Source organism: Gossypium hirsutum, chromosome D01, assembly GCF_007990345.1.
Source record: "Gossypium hirsutum isolate 1008001.06 chromosome D01, Gossypium_hirsutum_v2.1, whole genome shotgun sequence".
Lineage (NCBI taxonomy): Eukaryota > Viridiplantae > Streptophyta > Magnoliopsida > Malvales > Malvaceae > Gossypium > Gossypium hirsutum.
In genome coordinates, this window is record NC_053437.1 from 17,816,474 (window position 1) to 17,832,675 (window position 16,202).

Sequence of the window (16,202 nt, forward strand, 5' to 3'; positions counted from 1 at the left end):
AAAAGCCAAACATTCCTCGTCTTCATCATCACTTGGAAAATCCGCTGGTAAAATACATTCTAACGGATAATCTACAGAATTGAGCTCTAGCTTTGTAGAACCCAGCAATTCCATCTTGGAAATAGTAGAATAGTCTTCAACTACATCTGGGGATTTATCAGCATTGAAGTCATTAAAAGTCAACTCGTCATCAAAAAATTCTTTCAATTAAGTATCCCTTTATGCTTCTGGAATCGTTGAGGATATTGCAATGGTGGAATCTTAGCTTTAACCGGACAACTCTTCTGTGGAAATTTTTCTGCATCTGACAAGAGTGTTAGATGATAAGAACTAACTGGTTTAGAGTTTACCTCATCAAGGATCACTGAATTTGACTTTTGTGATATAGGAGTTTCAACACTTGGTTGAACTTTCTCTTTGTCTTGAGCTACAACAAGCTCATCTTAAACCTCAACCACCTCGAGCTCCAATGTCTTTCCATTTGGCAAAGAGACTTCTTTGCAATGTTTTTTGCCCAAAATTCTTGGATTATCTGTGTCGTTCGGCCAAATACCTTGGGGTTTATTTCGAAGTTCATTGGTTAGCTAACCCATTTGATTCTCCAGACTTCTTAAAGTGGTATTATTCTTCGTTATGCATGCCTTCAGTAGATTCTCAAAATCACTTAAAGATTCAGTTGGTGGGGGTTGTTGCACTTGTTGAGAATATTTCGACTAATAATTTGGTCGAAATGGCATAACAGAGTCGCTATGGCCCTCCCATTAATTACTCAATGGAGAATTGGATGATTCTACCATGAATAGTTGTAAAAATTTGATTGCAGACCATTCCAATTCTGATTTCCCATGTAATAATTTGACTCTTGATTCGATGGGCAATTTCCAAAGAAATGGTCATCTCCAAAGTATTCATAAGAAATATTCTCGAACTGGTTCGGCTACTGACCTGACAAATTACCATTGAAAGCATTAACAATTATGTTCTTAAGCATAAGAGACATAGAGGACACCTGGGTAGCCAAAGAAATAAGTGTGTCCACTTCATGTGCTCCTGCTACTTATCTTTCTAAGGCTGCTCGATTGGTTGGTCATTGATAGTTATTGTTGGCAATTCCTTCAATAATCTCATAAGCATCGTTATAAGACTTAGAAAGAAGGGCTCCATTTGTCGAAGCATCCACCATCATTCTAATATGAATATTAAGACCAATATAGAAAGTTTCTATTTGAATGCGGCAAGGAATGCCGTGATGAGGGCACTTTCATAATAAATCCTTGAACCGCTCTCATGCCTCATATAAAGATTCTTCATCAAGTTACTGAAATAAAGTGATTTCATTTCGGATCTTTGCAGTTAAAGATGGAGGAAAATATTTCATTAAGAAACGTTCAACCAACTCTTGCCATGTAGTTATCGAACCGGGCAGTAGGGAGTTCAACCACGCTCGTGCTCTATCTCTTAAGGAGTATGGAAATAATCTCAGTCCCAAGGCGTCTTCAGTCACCCCCACTAGTTTAAATGAGTCAGTCACTTCCATGAATAGCAGAATATGAAGATGTGGATCTTCGGTAAGAATCCCACTAAATTTACCCATATTTTGCAACATTTGGAACATGACTGGCTTCAGATTGAAATGTTGTGCCTCGATTTTGGGTCTTATAATACTCGGATTGAGCTCATTGAATAGAGGAATGGCATATTGTTGAATGGCACAGTTTCTGTCATCGGCAAGAATGATCGGATTGTGAGTATTATAAGTGAATGTTCCTCCTAGATTTTGGTTTGGATTTTTGAAATTCATATCTTCAGTCCTTCTTTGGTTCGCTTGTCTTCTTCGTTGTCAGAAAGTCCTTTCAATTTTAGGATTTGATCAATACTAATAAACACTCGAAACAAACACAAAAAAAAAATTAAAATTTAACAGAAAAAATAGACCAAAATGCAAAATTAACAATTTCACAAATAATGTCTTTTAAAACAGTCCCCAGCAACGGCGCCAAAAACTTGGAACGACGAAAATGTGCAAGTGTACACAACCGCAAGAAGTAATAAAGTGACAAGTAAATGTCGAGTTATTGTACCCACAAGGACTATGCAAAGAATTATTTATGAATGCAATTTAAAAACACTTTGGTGAAGAAAAATATTTTGACTTGAGGAGATGATAAAAAAACTAGGAATTTAATTAAGTAAAATAAATAAAAATAAAATAAAAGTTACAATGCACAATTTCAAATGATGATTTTAATCAAGATGAGATAATTGTGCTAGATTAATTACATTTCTTAACTTAGAATTATTAAACTCATGTTTCTGTTGTTACGAATAAATTCACGGCAACTCAGAAATGTGCTAACTTATGAACATCCTTACTTACATAAAATTCATTTATCTCTTGATTATATCTCTATGCCAATTCAACCGATTAAACAAATTTTAATAAGCAAATGTGTTAATGCACATACATACTTATGAAATTAAAATAATCTCTTGTACATATCACTATGTCAATTCAAACAATTAATTCAATCTCATAAGCACATAAAAGATTACGTGAGGTAACAATGTATTTCTACCTTGAAACAGTTTAATCAAAACAATCTTGCAAGTTATGCAAGGCTAATGTATCGTTAGATCCCGTTGCTAATTTAACCCTCAGCTACCTTAGATGATTAAACATGCACTGATTAAGTATCGTGTCAACTAATTACAATTTCAGTCCGTTTAAATAATTAATTCATTAGTTACCTTAAAATTTCAATGCAAGAATAACTTAGTCATGGTTTTACTTAATCAAACATCTTACCGAGACCTATAACAACATAAATGCATTTTTAATAACTCAAGTAGACAAAATGCAATCAACCTAACACGAATTAAATTTAAGCCATATTAATTAAATTAAACATATCAACATCAAAAATATTCATAGACATGTGGTGTTTCTCCGAGGCTTAACTAATTTGCTCCACTCCTCTTTCTCCACTTGTTCTTGTTGAACTGAGGCTTCCACGAACACTTGAATACTGCTCCAAATGGTGGTTGAATGAATCTTTTTTAAGAGGTGAAATAGACAAGGGAATGGGGAAGAAAATGAAGAACAATAGAAGGTAATGAAGAGAGAAAAGTGAGAGACAAGTGAAGAAATGAATTGGTTTGAGATGTGTTTGAAATGAGCAGCCAATGGGGTATTTATAGGTTGAGAATGCTGCTAAAAATAGCCAAAATCAGCAGCCAAAGACTCCCCCCATGGCTAGCCACACATGGCATGTTTGAAGATTTCAAACATGTTATTTTTAGGTAGGGGCAAATCTTGAAAGGCATGAATAGTGGAGGGGTTTGAATGAAAATTGAAGGAGTCTTCAAGGGCCATTTTGCAAGCCAAGTAATCAGCCAAACAAGCTAATTGGGTCAGCATGTGGGATGATTTTGGGCTGCCTAGTGCTCGGTTGGATCGATTTTCTCGGTTCAGCTCAACTAGGCCCCTTTTCATAATTAATTAATAATAATTTATTTAACCCAAATTAAATTAGATTAAAATTAAAATTAATTATATTATGAATTAATAAACATAATTTGGACTGCCTTAGGCTGAAAAATTAATTCGTCTTGATGCTTCAAAATTGCTTCTCGATTTTGCGCTTCTAGCAGTGTCTACCGAGCCATTTTTCGCCCTTTGTGCAAATCTGTTGAAAAGAATCAAAATTAATCAAAATTTGATATAAAATTAATTAAAATTCAACATGTTCATAATTTGAGTGCTATTTAATTATTTTATAATTATTATATATTTTTCGACAAGAATTTTATCGAAACTCATGAATTTGAGTTAAAAAAAGGCATGAAAAAGTGTGTATATTTTCGTGTTTCTAGTGTACTTGTGACATTTTGTTGAGCAACATTACTAAAATTTCTCACCCATTGATTACTCCAACTGAAATTAGGATATTGTTTCCAACATGGATTATATATATTGGAATATGGGTTATTATTTTGATTGAAATTTCCAATTTAATATACTGAGGATGAGTTCGATGGGCATTCATCAAAAACATGATCTTCTCCACAATAAACACATGTTTGCTTAATTGCTTTCATTTCTTGCACTACAGGTGGTCTCTTCAATGTTTTAATCATACTAGTTAGGGATGATACCTGATTTGTTCACGAAGTGATCATATCAAGCTCCATAGCTCTAGCAACTCTTCTGTCAGTCCCTACTCTTGTAGTCGGATATTGATAATCAATGTTCGCTATCCTTTCTAGAATCTCATATGCCTCATTATGTGATTTATCCAACAAAGTGTCATTGGAAGATGCATCAACTTCCATTATTGTATGTGCATTTAATCCATTGCAAAATATTTCCATCTGCGTCCAGTATTGGAAGCCATGCATCGGGCATTTTCTAATTAATTCCTTGAATCTTTCCCAAGCTTCATACAACGTCTCATCCTCAGATTTTTGAAAAGAGGTAATATCATTCGTTAATTTGGCATTCATATTTGGAGGATTGTACCTTAACAAAAACCTCTGACAAAGTTCATTCCAAGATGCCACCTTAACAAAAACCTCTGACAAAGTTCATTCCAAGATGCCACCGCTCCTGGTGGCAAAGCCTTCAACCATGCTCTAGCACGATCTCACAATGAATAAGAAAATAGCTTGAGTCTCAAGGCATCTTCAAGAATTCCCTATTGCCTGAATGAATCACAAACCTCCAAAAAGAGTCTTAAATGCAACCGTGGATCTTCAGTAAGTAACCCACTGAAATGTCCCACTATTTGTAGCATTCGAAACATTGTTGGTTTCAACTCAAAATGGTGAGCTTGAACATGTTGTCTAACAATCATTGGATTCAAATCGTCCAATATTGGCACTACATGTTCTCTAATAGGTTTATCTCTATCATCTATCACACGAGGAATATCAGCATCCCTACAATTCGGATGTAATGAATCTTCTTTGTTAGGATCATTTCCAATCCTTGCAATTTTTCTCCTTCTCCTCAAAGTTCTCTCAATTTTTGGGTTAAAATAATACTCTTTATTTTCGGGAATACCTGTACTCATAAATTAGCAGCAAACCAGAAAAAGAATAAAAAACAACTTAGTAAGCTAAAACTAACAAAATTAAATAGATAATAGCAACCAAATTTCATCAAATTGCCAATCTCCGGTAATGGTGCCAAAAACTTGTTCCATATGAATATTTAATGTGAATGAGCAAGTATACACGTCGAATCAAGTAATAAAGTGATAAGTAAGATCGTTTCCATAGGGATCGGAATGGGTTAAAACGGTTGATTTATCACTATGAACTATACTAATTAAGCTATAGAAAAATGAATAGAATAACAATTTGATGAAGAGTATTAATGTATGAAATATTAAGATCAAATACTGAATAAATTGTTGTGGCAAATCTCCAAGACAAAATTGGGAGGATTTATGTTATTGAAATGGAAGGTTGGAATTACTCAGATTATACCTTTATAACATAATAATGTCATGGAAAAACTTTAACCAAATTACTGTTCAGAGTATAACTACTGCAGTCTGCTTCTTTCGAGAGCTAGACTTTAAGCTACCATTCCAAGACTTTGTATGTCTACAAGTCTCAAGAACGATACCTAACACTATCCTTCCTTTCTTTGTACAAAAGGCAGCTCCATGTCTAGAGTGCTACGAGCATTCGTTCAAGTACTCGCTTGTATCATTCAATTACAATCCAACTCACTTAACCTTTTTAGAATTAAATCAAGTCTAAGAACATGTCATGCATTCATCTATCTCTAGAGCTTGCATGCATGTATTTAATAGAACCCAAATCGAATAAAATAGTAGATCTACACAAGATAATATCATGGCCATTAAAAGTAATAAAAATTCATCTAGTAATTCTAACCTTATGAGATTAGCTCATTGGTTGGGAATTAAAATCTAAAATATCAACATTATTCAACATCATCATCTACAATTTAAAAATTAAAGAAATCAATTAATAGAATGAAGGTACAACTCCAAGAAGCTTTCGCCACTCCAGCTTTAACTCTGATGCTACCAAATCGTGTAAGACCCAAGGTTGAATGCTTCATTCCCTTCCTTGCGTCTCTTCCCTCTTCTTAAGCTGCTACCCTCTAGGAGATTTTTCTGGAGAGAAAAAACTACCATTCTTCTATTTCTCTTTCTTCTTTTATAGGGTAGGTCCCCCTTTCTCAACACACACATTTTCTCCCCCTTTTTTAGGTGAATTTATCTGGTACATGTACAACTGGCTAAGAGTGACGATGACTGAGTGCTACGTTAGCATTTGTCTAACATTTTGCCATGGCATTTTTGTTGGCAATCTGTCCAACCTTTCGTCATGGCAATATTTCACTCCCTTCATTCCCTTTCTCCTTTCTCATTTTTCTCATTCTCTTTGTCCTTCCTACACCTGCTGTATACAACAACCAATTCCTTTCTTTCCAACAATAAAAGTAACATATGATGACATTGAAGGCACAATCCAAGCTTTATTATGCAATATTCTAATAATAACCTAGAAATGCAAATATATCCACTTATGTACAGGCAATTCATCAAGTTGAAAGGCTTGAGATATAACTCTTTTCAAGAGTTATCAATGTTCTTATTGTCAATGTTTTATTACTACACCAAGATATCAGTTACAAGTCAATATTTTGTCCATTTTGACATGAGATTTACCTTTATTCAAATTATTTTGGCTTAAATTTGAAATATTTTGAAACAAATAAAAAATTCATATTTTGACTTTGGGATTTAATTAAAGATGCCTAATATTTTAAATAGTTTAGTTGAAACAAAATGCCACCAAAGTGACTTTGTGACATCCTGTTTTTCAGTGGTGTCAGAAATAGTGGTTTCGGGACCACAAATCTAATGTGTCAGTTAGTCAATATTAATTATTTAATATTTACGAGATCCTTAGTATTGTATTAAATTTTGGTTAAGAAATTATATCGTTTGGATAGTTAATAAGTAAAAAAAGATTAATTGTAAAAGCGGCAAAAATTGAGTTTATAAATTAAAAGAACCAAATGAATAATTTAACCTGTGGGAGTTAAATTAGTGGATTTAAATGTTGATATACACATGTGGATAAGTTTAATTAGGCCTAATAATAGTTAATTAATAATTAATTATGAAAGTTCAAATATTTACAAAAAAACCTAAGTGTATAAAATAAATTAAAGTAAAATAAAGATGGTAAATGTTTCATTTTACTCATCTTCTCCACAGAACACAAGGGAAACTAGGGTTTCCATAGTTTTCTACTTTGAAGCTTTGATTTGTAAATGAATCCTAGCCCATTTTTAGTAATTTTTATGTTTTTTGGTTCGTATTAACTTAATCTAGCTAACTCGATGATTTATTTGTGAAACTGTTAAGTGTTTTAGATTGTGCCATTGTTGAGTTAGAGTTATTCTTTAAATTTTATGGAGGATTTTTAAACTTTGATGTTATATTTGGTTTTTCAATAAAGTAATTTTAATGAATTTAATGTTTAGGGATTAAACTGCTAAAGTATTATAAATCCAAAGACTTGATATGAAATTATTACAAAATTGGGTTGTAATGGGAGCTATTGATATTAGGTTAGATTGGGTTTTTAATAAAAATGGATAATTTTTATGATTAAGGCCTAGGGACTAAATTGAATAAAAATGAAAAGTTGAGGGTAATTTTGTAAAGTAGTAAAAATGACTTAATTGCATAAAATGAGTTAATTTTACTGTTAGATTTAGTTAATTAAATGAAACTATTGTTTAGATCACGAACATGTAGAGGACCGAAGAAAAGACAAGGTAGCGAAGTAGTCCTTGTACTTTGGCTAATATTGCGAATCAGCCAGTAAGTTCGTATTTCTAACTTTATAATTAGTAGTTCTTTCCATAAAAGATTTATTGATTAAGTTGTATAATTTCTAAGTTTATTTGATCAATTTGAGAATTGATAAAATGAACAATTAAGGTGATTAGGCCTCGGGTCGGGATGTGAAAAGATAAAGTGATCATATTTATGTTCTGATGTTTGGACTAATCCGATGGCTAAGAATCCTATGTAAGATATGGATTCTCGACAACTTGTGTGAGCAGCATCAAGATATAGTGTAACAACTAATGCTCTGTTCTAATGAATGAACCGTGGCAATGGTTGAGGTCCTGCATACGTTGCAAATCCTCATCAGCTTGTGTGCGCAGCATTGCAAAACAGTTATTATATCTGGAATCTGGTCGAATAAGTGAGACTCTTTATATTTAAAAATGACGAGCTATGATATCTGATCAAACTGATCTAATGAAACGTATAGCTCTTATCTGTGGTGGATTGTGTACGATAAGAATTTATCTTAGTCGTTATTCAATTATGTTGTAAGATAACTTGTGGTAAGCTTTCTTGTTATTTCTATGAATTTACTAAGCTTCAAGCAAGCTTACCTCTGTTTGTTCCTATTTTGCAGATTTCGTGTTCTGTGGACAGAAGATTGAATCAAGCTCGAAGAAACACACTATCCCAAGTATAAATTTGGTAGATTTTGGATATTTTTGTTATATGGCATGTATAGGACCTTGAATAGTAATAGCTCTTGAATGTGTTTATGATCAGTTTGGTACAATTATGCTTTTAAGGCTTAAGTTTTGTTGATAGGTTTTCTTTAGTGTTTTGTTAAGTTAGAATCCTTATTCACTTTAGATACTTGGAATATTTATTTCTTATGGTATGTTTTGCAAGGTTGAAAATGATTGTAAGTGGTATGTTTTGGTAACTAGTGGAATAGGTTATCATGTGTGAAATGGCAAAATAATGATATATTATGATAACTGTTGTTTGGTATAATGTGGTGCCTTTCAACAACATATTGGTTAGTTGAAATAGGATCTCAAAATGGCATTTTGATGTGTGTTTAGGTTATATCTAGGTTCATTTAAAGTGTGCATAAATGGGTTGAAAAGTGGTACATGGAATGGTTTTAAAATAGTTTGATTTTAGATAAATTTAGGTCCACACGAGTTGAGACACGGGCGTGTGACTCAACCATGTGAGGCACACAGCCTGACGATATAGCCGTGTGTCATCTGAGAGTTCTTTAGTATGCAAGATAGTGAGTTAGATGGCCTACCACATGGCCTGGCATACGGGTATGTGGGGCAACTCAGAGAGTTACATGGCATGACACATGGGCGTGGGACACGACTATGTGACTCAACTCAGAGAGTTACACGAGTTAGGACACGGGTTGGAACATGGCTGTGTGTCCCTAGTATAAAGGTTACACAGTCTGAGACACGGGCATGTGTCTCAGCCGTATGAGGCACACGGCCTGGCCACACGGCAGTGTGACCCTTATTTTCAAATTTTTCTACTTTTTCCTAAACTTTCTGATTTGTTTCTAATTAGTCCTGAATTGGTTCAAAGTTATTTTTAGGGGCCTTGAAAGCTCGATTTAGGGACAAGTGTATGTATTTGAATAGATTATGATATGATTAGTATATATAAATGTTATGATATTTAAATGTTTTCAATTGTTCGGTAATGTTCCATAACCCTAATCTGGTGACGAAGATGGGTTAAGGGTGTTACAGACCTCTTTTATGTAAATTAGTTTATTTAAAATACAAAGATAATTATATGTTTTTGTGATTCATGCATTTATTAATTGATCCAAAAGTAAGTTAATATTTGGCAGAAGTTCAACGACGTATGTAATGATAAATGTGTGACAATTATAAGGTATTTAATGTGATCAATATGTTAGTCCAAAGATTAATTCATTGTTTGACATAATTTATTATCAATGTTTGATTACTGCAAAAAAGTACTGCTTACTGTTAATATTACTGTCCAAAGACTTGATATTAATGTTGTGTTTGGTATCTTGAGATGGGATTAACCATTATCTTGAATTTATTGTTTACTTATGAATATTGATGTGAGCTTGTTTTTATTTATTATTTTTATTTTATATTCAAGTAGTTTATCTTCTGCTACCACAATATCTGCTAATATAAATTATATACTTATGCTTAATGGAACTAATTTCAAGGAATGGAAAAGACACTTACTTATAGTGCTTGGTTGTATGGACATAGACCTTGCACTGAGGGAAGAACAACCCGCACCTCTCAATACGAAAAACACCCCTGATGCTAAAAGGGATTTTGAGAGGTGGGGTAATTCAAATCGCATCAATCTAATGATCATGAACACAACATTCCAAAAGCCTTTAGGGGCACAAAATCTGAAGAGATTACTCAAGCCAAGGGTTTCCTTGATGAAATTGAGAAACGCTTTGCCAAAAATGATAAGGTTGATATGACATCACTTCTGAATTCTTTGATGCCTATGAAGTATAAGGGTCAAAGAAATGTTATAGAGTACATTATGGAAATATTCTATGTTGCTTCAAGACTTAAGGCACTTAGGATTGAGCTTTCTAAGGAATTGTTTGTTCTTATGGTTTTGGTATTGTTTCCTACACAGTTTAACCAATTTAAAATTAGTTACAACTACCAAAATGATAAATGGACTTTAAATGAGCTCATTTCTCATTGTGTGTAAGAGGAAGAAAGGTTGAAACATGATAAGTATGAAAGTGCCTATTTGGCCAGTGCCTCTAAAGACAACAACTTACATTCTAAATAGAATTACCCACTAAAGCATCTGCAAAAGTACCTTATGAGCTTTGGACAAGTTAAAAGCCTAGTTTAAAGCACTTTCACATTTGGGATGTCTAGTTTAGGTAAGGCCTTATAGGCCACATGAAAAGAAATTGGACCCAAAATAGTGAATAGCTACTTTTTTGGTTATTCTGAGTGATCTAGGGGATATGAGTTTTATGATCCCACAATTAGGAATATGTTTTAGACAGGAACTGCAATATTTTTTAAGATGTTGAGTTTGGAGAGAGAAATAAGATTAGAGACGTTGCTTTTGATGAGGAAATAGATTCTAACTCAGTTCCTACTATTACTTTTGACGATGTTCAGGATCTCATACCTATCATTGATCAAGAAGTAAATCTAGAACCTTAACAAGATAATGTTGAACAACTCTCTATTCAAGATGAGGTAATTGTTCTAGAAGACCAAACTCAAAAACCTCAAGAACAAATGTCATTAAGAAGGTCCACTAAAGAAAGGGTTATAATGGCTTTAGTGGAATTTTTTGAACTTAAGCTGCATCGGATGAATGTTATATGGTGCAAATAGAATACTTTGTGTCTAATGATGCAAATTTAATGATTTGCAAATTAAAGAACTCTATATATAGGCTTAAGTTGACTTCTCGTCAATAGTATTAAAAATTTTACCAAATGATTATCTCATTCGGTTTAGAGATAATTGTATATACCACAAGTTCAGTGGGAGTAAGGTTTTATATTTAGTTTTATATGTTAATGACATACTAGTTGTCAATAATAAGTTAAGTCTCGACCAATACCCCAAGAATGATTTTTAGATTAAGGAAATGCATAATATTCCTTACGTATCAAGAGCGGGGAGTCTAATGTATGCTCAAGTATGTACGCATCCGGACATTGCTTACATTGTTGGAATGTTAGGCATATATTTAAGCAACCATGGTATGGACCATTAGATAGCAGCAAAAAATTTTATGAGGTCTCTTTAAATAACAAAAGATTACATGCTCACATATCGAAGGTTTGATAAGTTAGAGATCATCAAGTATATAGACTCTAATTTTGATGGAATATTGATGCAAAATTTTGTCATTAGGGTGCAAATTGTGATAATAATTTGTAGTCTTTTATTCTAATAATACCATGAGCACAACAAATTCAAAGCACATAGACTTCAAATTCATGGTTGTTAAAGTAAAAGTTCAAAGTGGTTAGGTGCCTATAAAGCATATTGGGACAAACTCCATGATTACGGACCCGCTTACTAAGGGACTACACCCAAGGTTTTTTATGAGCACATTGCTCATATAGGTGTAATGTCATTTAAGAATATTTGGTTTTAGTGGGAGTTTGTACTTTTAAATGCTTTTATGTTATAGACACATTTTCAGTTATTTCAGTTTAAGAATATTAAGTTTATTTTCTGCAGAAATAAAGTTTATTTGGTTTGTTCACACTCTAATTTTGGTAAAGTTTGATCTCACTAAGGTTAAGGAGGATCAGTTGGAAATAGACATGTTTGGGTCATATTGCATGTAATTTCCATGCTACACATCCATATTTGATCTATGTCATTTGGTTGTATTAATATCATGATCAGAGATGGATTTAGTTACGATATATGTAACGAAAGTTGCTTTGGTTCTATGTTAACATAATTAATGGACAGGATTGTTTGGAATGCCTTTTGGATATAATAGCAAGGTTTTGAGCTCATAAGGTTATATAATGACATGTAATTATAAGATAATCGGTATATATATGTAGTCCAAGTGGGAGATTGTTGGAAAATATAGACATCACATATATAATAAGAGTAATTACATGCATGTTATTATTTACTATCATAAAAGGTTAACACAAATTAAAAGTGATCTAATTTGTTTAAGGTTTATTGGGCTTTAGTTATTAAATAAAGTATTGACCAAATATGTGTAGATACTCAAGTAACTAATTTCTAATTAATGATAGACTGATTAGAAATTAGGTTAATGTGCAAAAGTTATATATTAGGGCTATGGTTCCTAAATTACACATAGGTTAATTTTTTTTAATATCCCATCTTTAGAAAAGAGAGAGTCACCTTCTCTAGATTACTTGTGTGTTAATTTGGAATATCAAAACCATAAGATATGAAGATTTCAAGAAATCGATGAATTCAGGTACGCTTTCACATCTAGCTGTATTCTTGATGATTTTTTATGACAGATCTTAGTATATAATTTATTAAGTTCTATATCAAATATTATTTTACAGTTCTAAAAAATATTGAATAAAATTTCATGCTGTTGAGATTAAACAAAATTTATTGATTAAATTCGATAATATTGAGAAACTCATAATTATAGAGACTTTTTCGACAAATAATTACATATATAAATTTTAGACTATCAGCAACCGAATACCTTCAACACCCACCCTTTTTTTTTCATTTCACTACTCTGGGCTGGAATTTAACTTATACAATTGTCTACACTTCCAAAAATAAAAAAGAATGAGAATGAGAAATTTGAAGCATTTACTATAACTTTTTCTTATTAGGCTCATTAATAATACGATGCATTATGATGTATTTAAGGTGCATAAGTTTTTTATAGTGATAATATATCAAATATAATGATAACAACAGTAGTTTTACCTTGTATAAAATTATATTTAATTTTTCTGTTAAACATCCATTTAATATGAGTCTATATTGTGTCTCTACCTCTAATATTATAAAAAAAATAACATTAATAATAATTTAAAAATTAACACTTTTTTTAGAGTGAAAATACAACAACGTGATAATTCAAACTGACAATATGAAGGTAGTCATAGCAATTCAAAATGAGGCGCGTAGAGTTAGGCTCTACTCTAATAAAGAGAATTCACCAAAATTTATTTAGAATAAAATATTAGGACATTCGACATATCCCTTTAGAACCTAATGGATAAGCTGATGGAATCTCAAAACAAATTAAAGAAAGGAGAGAAGGTCTTCAAGTTTTTGTAGTTTTCTCATCGGGGAATTAGTTCTTTTTTATTGTAATATTTTCAGTTTATTTTAGTTATTTCACCAAAAATCATTTTTATTATAATCTTTTCAGTTTATTTTGCTTATATCAAAAAAAAAAAAAAGCTAACGGCTGCCACATGATTGTAAAATTACAATTTGTAATTCATCTGCTAATATTAATAAATTAAAATTGCAATTTTCAAAAAACATCGAAAGTAAAAAAAAAAAGAAATTGAAAATTAAATTAATAATGGAAATAATTGAACATATTGATGGAATTAATATCTGTACATTGTTTTCTTCACCAATCAATAAATCTCAGAATTTACACAAAATCACTTTGTTCTTGTTTTCTTCTTGAGACTTGAGTTGAATAGTCTCAATGTCTCGATTCGATACCTTTTTCCTTTGCTCCCATTCCGATTCGAACTCGGGACGACTCGCTGGGTAGCTCACCCACCTTTCTCTGCCATCTCCATGCATTTCCGGAGCTATCATTATTGACTCGGTTCATTTTGCCCCCAATATCAACCAATTTTTAAAAATAAAAAATAAAAAATGAAAACCCCACTATGAATTAGTAACCAGCTTCTCAACTCGGCCAACTCACTTGCTTCAACAGCGTATAATGAATTGTTCACTCGAGCTAATTCAGAACTGAGTGAAAAACCCGGGTAAGAATCAAAGCGGTTTCCTTTTTGTTCTCACTGTTTCCTGAATTACCAAATTGTTTTCTCAACGAACCCATGAAGTAACGGTCGAGATTCGGTCCACAAATCGAAATTACTCCTGATTCCTACGTGACAGTTTCCTTTAAAGTCCTCGATGCACGTGAACTTACCGGAGTGACCCGAATCCGAACGGGAAATAAATCGGATCACTTCTTCGAAAACGGTCTCGTCGCAGGGGATGGACAACGGGCCTTGATTAGTGAAGCCGTACTCTTCCTCGGCTTGGATAAGGAGTTTCTTAAAGACGGGGTGGTTCAGGTACGTCAACCGCACCACAAATCTCCTGCAGCTCGTCCCCACATAGACCGCCACATGTCCCGCCGGCACATCGGACGGGATGCGACTGGCCGACACGCGGGCCTTGTTTCTCCACCGCCGGAGCATTTGGCGAAGCCTCACAATGTGGCGGATTTTGCTGCATTTCCCAAGCCCCGGCGACATTTTCCCGGCAAATTATGAAATGAAGGAGAAAAAAATGAAAGTGTCTGGGTATTTGAGGAGAAAGATTGGAGGTTGTGAATGGGAGGATGGAATTTAGGAGGGAGGATTTTATAAAAAGGAATGTAGAAGAATGCCCCTAAAGTTTGAGATAACTACAAGGCTGTGTCTGTTGTGCTATTGGTGAGCAATTAAATAAAAACTTAAAAATGTCTTTTGGCAATTGGCCTACTGTATCATTATCAGTAAATAAATCATCGAAACCAAGAATAAATTCAAAATCCATTTATATGGTTTAATATTTTTTGGATGATGAAAATTATTATTGTTATAATATAATCAACCCTTAATACTTACACATTCTACTAAATTAATCGTAAGTGATAAAGAGATAGTAAATCATTGCATTGCATACTGATGTTATTGCTAAAGGATTTCAACTTCATACAATTCCAACTTTGAATTCCCCATTGCTAATATTTAATGTTGAAAACTCTGAGAAAAACAAAGGATGTAATGAAATAAATTGAAGCCTCGAGAAAACCCACCACATGCAATGCTAGAAAGCAAAGTTGATGGCTTTACAAGTGGTTGAGTCAACTGGAAGCTGCTTTTCTTTTCTAAATCATATCAAAAAAAAAAACGAATTTGTATTCTCCATATCTGACTTTGCTATCCATGTGCCAGGATACCCCATCTCTGTTCTTTTTTTTTTTTTATTTCCTAAATATATCATTTATGGAAATTATTTTAACATATATAATTAACACCCAACATTTCATCATATAAGTATACATTTAAATCATTTATATTTTATTTATACTTAAAATGTATTATGGGAGTCTCTATATTAAGAATCGAATTATATTTTTTTTCTATTAAAAAAATAAATAAATTAGTCTTTTTACTTTAGATCAAAGAGTAAATTACTTATTCTATTTTTATTGTTAAAAAGTGATTTCTATACATTAATATAAGATACGCATGACATTCCATGTTGCATTGATTGATTATTTTCTAAACCAAGCAAAACACGTACACTAATTTTGAAAACATATAAACCCCCTTGCCTCCCATCTATCCCAAGCTAACTCAAACATTCAAAATTTTAAAATAATAAAAAATATTTAATATATTATCATTGGAGGTTTTAAACTCTACGAACATTAATAAATGTTGTATAAAAATATATAATAATTTCGAAGTAGGAAATATTAAATCATTCATTTTCACATATTATTTATGAAAGGTGATTGGATTGATGGGTCCACGTGCATGTTTTGGGCAGGTAGGGTGCATCCCCCCAAACCTCATAGTATTTGCACGTTAAGAAGTGAGAAACAACCCCACTTGCTAGGATTTAAGGA

The 16,202-nt window shown here is 32.7% G+C and overlaps 1 protein-coding gene and 2 non-coding genes across 3 annotated transcripts; 2 read left to right on the top strand and 1 right to left on the bottom strand.

The window, feature by feature from the left end:
• Nucleotides 1-1,241: 1,241 nt before the first annotated feature.
• On the top strand, nt 1,242-1,348 carry LOC121214380 (small nucleolar RNA R71). Its single transcript, XR_005909963.1, has one exon. It is a non-coding gene; the product is annotated as a small nucleolar RNA R71 (small nucleolar RNA).
• Nucleotides 1,349-4,387: 3,039 nt separating this feature from the next.
• LOC121214272 (small nucleolar RNA R71) lies at nt 4,388-4,494 on the top strand. Its single transcript, XR_005909856.1, has one exon. It is a non-coding gene; the product is annotated as a small nucleolar RNA R71 (small nucleolar RNA).
• A 9,416-nt stretch (nt 4,495-13,910) lies between these two features.
• LOC121213894 (auxin-induced protein 6B) lies at nt 13,911-15,051 on the bottom strand. Its single transcript, XM_041087237.1, has one exon. It carries the CDS (start codon nt 14,836-14,838, stop codon nt 14,386-14,388), a length of 453 nt encoding a protein of 150 aa, XP_040943171.1. The 5' UTR covers nt 14,839-15,051; the 3' UTR covers nt 13,911-14,385.
• Nucleotides 15,052-16,202: the final 1,151 nt, after the last annotated feature.